We start from the raw sequence: 3,749 nt of genomic DNA, 5'->3' as shown, positions 1-3,749 counted from the left end.
GCCTTGCAATCCGTGCCCATACCCCCCCCCTTGCAGCCAGCCCCCTAAGTGGTGATGTTATGACAGTAGCCTCATTGTACAGCATGCTAAATGGATGGGTTAAATTGGAATTGTTAGATTTTTATGGTGCCCATGTCCGGTGATACTTTTATAGAGTAGGGCCAACAAGTAGCATGTGTAAATGCAAATATCAGTATACTTTGTTTTTTCTAATGAATTTTACAAGCTAGGAAGAGAAGATAAAATTAATCATTACTGTTTATACTTGCCTCTTCAACCGGATGTTTGTGAAAAGCTTCCGAGCAGCAGCCCTAGTAAACATCTTAAAACCACACTGTAATGCACGAAAGATCGCATCAAGGAAAAAAAAACAAAAAACAAAAAACAAAAAACAAAAAACAAAAAACAAAAAGATAGCATTTTCACCCCATTACAATACATGAGCTTCAAGGCTTTGACTAGAGTTTCTAAAAAAAAAGTCTATGCTAGTGTCAAACCAACAACCACAAGTGAGTGTGTGCTTGGGCACATGCATGTGTATAAATATTGCAGAAATTTACCTGTGTGTCACGAATTCCAGAACCAGCAGTCAAGAGAACCACAAGATGAAAGCCTTTCATAAGAAAATTGCGGTACCATTTCCTCTGAGAAATGAAGGCAAGAAGATCAACTAAAGGCCACCACAAAATAAGGATGCTGAAGAAAAAAAAAATGAATTAGTGAGAAAAATCGATCAGACTGAACTGTAGCCAAAGCCTTCTCCTCAAGGTGAGCACGGGAACCAAAGGCAGCAAGTGGGATATCAGATATTCTAAAACTTGAATCGCTAGATGTTGACTCTCCTAAATGGAACTCCTTTCTAGCAACTGCATGGATCTGATACACAAAGCATTAGATGGTCTGAAGTGAAGTTATTGCAATAGCTATTTTCTTCTAAAAAAAGGAAAGAAAAAATTTACAATGTTTTTACCCACTAAACTTGCCGTAGCTAACACAAACCTGATTTTCTAGTTTCTCTAAGTCAGTAACCTTGGTTGCCCCATCAGCATCGAGCATTAGAAGTAGTTCACCACGTGAATGAAGCATGCCCTGTTTTACAATGCTTTCACATACATAAAAAGCTTCAATGAGTTGTTGTGAACATGGGACCTAACTGAATTAAAGATTACATAACTGCATCAAAGAACAGCTTAGATTATACTCACTTTTCTAATAGCTTCTCCTTTGCCATGATTTCTACCAAGAAGGATAACCCTTACATTATCCACTGTGTATTTCTTTACAAAGTCAAAAGCTACTCGTTTTGTCGCATCAGCACTTCCATCATCAACAATCACCACCTTTTCAGAAACTCATTTATTTAGACAATGTAAAGATGAAGAAAATGCTAGGAACATAGCTCATCCTCGATGGTTCACAACAGTAATAACACAAGCAGCAGAGCATCAATCACTATACAGCTCTCAATTTGTAAATAGAACAGCACACTAAACAAAAGGTTTTTAGCTTAATTAGTACACCTAAAATTTTGAGATGAAAGGGATAAAAGCTAACATCTTCATGGAATTCCTGGTAGGATTCTCTTTTCTTGTTTTTCCAATTACAGTACTGTAGCTTTAACCAAAATGATGCTCCAAAAACCACTATCAAAAAACTCTCATGCATTGGATGATTCTCACAACTATACATTATAACCTATCATTCATCACTAGCTGTGGAGAAAAAAAATGATCCAGGATATTTTAAGAACAAAAGGTACCTCATAAGTAAATGACTTATCCTTTGCTGCACGCTCTTGAAGATAACTACAAAGTGAAAACACAGATAACATTAAAATCCCAATAGCTTAGTTCTATTGCAAATAGTTATTGATCCAATTAATTACTTTATGGGATCACTACTAGGAAACTGTATTCCTCATATCTCCTATCCTTATTTTCTCATATACCATAACAAACAAGACTACACAAAAAATGGGTTGAGAAAAAAAAATTGAACGTTCTTTTGGATGGCAAGTTGCTGACCAATGAAAGCATATTGCACAAGCAGATCCATGATTTACAATTGAGTTTCCCTATCACCGTGTTCTCATTTAATTATTGTATTTGTCTAAGTCTACGTCATTTTTGTTCATTGCATTTTGCATATCAGGCAATGAGAATGCTTAAAAAATTTTCTTTTTTAAACGGAAATACAATGTACCTAAAATGCTACAATACTCTAAGCCTCTTCTTGCTCAATACAAACTCCAAAATTAAAAAGCAACACCACTATAATACACTACAATTAATTTGGCTAAACCTACTTGATGGTTTCATCAAGAGCTCCCAGAAGCCTATGCTCTTCATTAAACGCAGGAATAACCAAAGATATATATTTCTCGGCAGGCTCGTGGATATGGGGAAATGGAACCTGTTTTAAGAAAAAAATAAATGTAAGATTCACTTAAAACCTCTTCTATATTTCATTAAATAGCACTGCACATGTGCTGCCATCATATAATACTGATCTAATTATAATAATCACACCACTTCCTCTTCAAAATACCTATTTTTCTGCAAGTACACCTGATTCTCGGTGAAATGTTAGTAATAAAAATCAAAGCCGAGCGAACCCGAAACCATAATTCGATTCAAGTCAAAAGGTTATGTTTTGATCTTTCTTGAGTAACCTAACCAGAAAAGCTTCCTGTTTGAACAATTCTAAAGTTAAAACCAATCTAGACAACGAAAAATCACTAAAAAAACAGCTCTCGATAAACAGCTGCATCGGGTCTCAAATAGCGATTTATATCATATAATTCACAGAAAAGATAGAAAATTTACGCCTTCAAATGCCGTAGCTTCACTAAGAAAGGGCATATGGTTAATAACATTCGGCTTCATCAAGTTCACTACTTCCTATATTAAAAATTAAAAAAATTCCCTACATTAGGAGAAATATTAAAGGAAGCATCATCTTCATGATTTTACCTGTTTCAAGGAATTCGGATCCTCGAAGAAAGCAGGAGCATCAACATGCCTAATGAAAAAATAAACACAGATTATATATGAATCTTAAATTTAAATTATTACGGAAGGAATTGAAAGAAGAGAAGAGAAGGTACGTGTTGTTGTGTCTTCTTCTATAAGCTTCAGATACGACTGCAGTAAGCAAGAACGAAGCTATAATGAAAACTAAGGCTACCAGGAGTTCTGCAATCGTCCATAGAAATCCCATTCTGTTTTACGTTATTTTGTTTCTTGCTTCTCTCTAAGCCCCTCCTCCACCTTAGACACATATATGATGGTATTTTTTATTTGCATTAAATATTTAATTATGATTGGCTCCACGTTAACAGCAAGCCCGTCTAGCTCAGTTGGTAGAGCGCAAGGCTCTTAACCTTGTGGTCGTGGGTTCGAGCCCCACGGTGGGCGTTTGTATGATTTTTCGCTTCGAAACTGGTCCAAAACTTCTTTATCTTTTGCCGCTGAATAGCTCTGCCAATCAAAGCAATGGTTTTTCTAACATCTTTTTGTTCTTTAAATGGAGAATAAATTTATTTCTTTAAAAGGGAAGGCTCAATGCTAACCATATAGCCAATAATTAATATATTTTTAAAAAAATGGAAAAGAAAAATCTATTCAAATTCAAAAAAAAAAAAATGAGATGATTGTGTTGGAAATCAACTCAGTTTCAACAATTTAGCAAGCATGTAAAAAATGAAATGAACACTTTGTTGAATTCAAGGTATAAGAAAAAATAAATTC

At 35.0% G+C, this 3,749-nt stretch overlaps 1 protein-coding gene and 1 non-coding gene across 2 annotated transcripts in view; one reads left to right on the top strand and one right to left on the bottom strand.

Moving 5' to 3' along the window:
- Positions 1–3,261, bottom strand: part of LOC105120169 (dolichyl-phosphate beta-glucosyltransferase-like) — a gene marked incomplete at its 3' end in the record, with an annotated part of 3,959 nt that extends 698 nt beyond the window's left edge. Inside the window, exons 1-9 of the mRNA XM_011018359.1 lie at positions 3,107–3,261; positions 2,973–3,021; positions 2,306–2,412; positions 1,760–1,805; positions 1,206–1,340; positions 1,000–1,089; positions 745–876; positions 561–644; positions 270–334 (exon numbers count right to left, since the gene is read on the bottom strand). Of these exons, the coding sequence (XP_011016661.1) occupies positions 270–334; positions 561–644; positions 745–876; positions 1,000–1,089; positions 1,206–1,340; positions 1,760–1,805; positions 2,306–2,412; positions 2,973–3,021; positions 3,107–3,219 (821 nt within the window). The remainder of the gene's footprint in view (positions 1–269; positions 335–560; positions 645–744; positions 877–999; positions 1,090–1,205; positions 1,341–1,759; positions 1,806–2,305; positions 2,413–2,972; positions 3,022–3,106) is intronic.
- Positions 3,262–3,343: 82 nt separating this feature from the next.
- TRNAK-CUU (transfer RNA lysine (anticodon CUU)) lies at positions 3,344–3,416 on the top strand. Its single transcript has one exon. It is a non-coding gene; the product is annotated as a tRNA-Lys (tRNA).
- The last annotated feature ends 333 nt before the right edge of the window (positions 3,417–3,749 follow it).

This window comes from Populus euphratica, unplaced genomic scaffold (genome assembly GCF_000495115.2).
Source record: "Populus euphratica unplaced genomic scaffold, PopEup_1.0 scaffold5237.1, whole genome shotgun sequence".
Taxonomy (NCBI): Eukaryota; Viridiplantae; Streptophyta; class Magnoliopsida; order Malpighiales; family Salicaceae; genus Populus; species Populus euphratica.
This window is presented reverse-complemented; position numbering and strand designations above follow the sequence as displayed.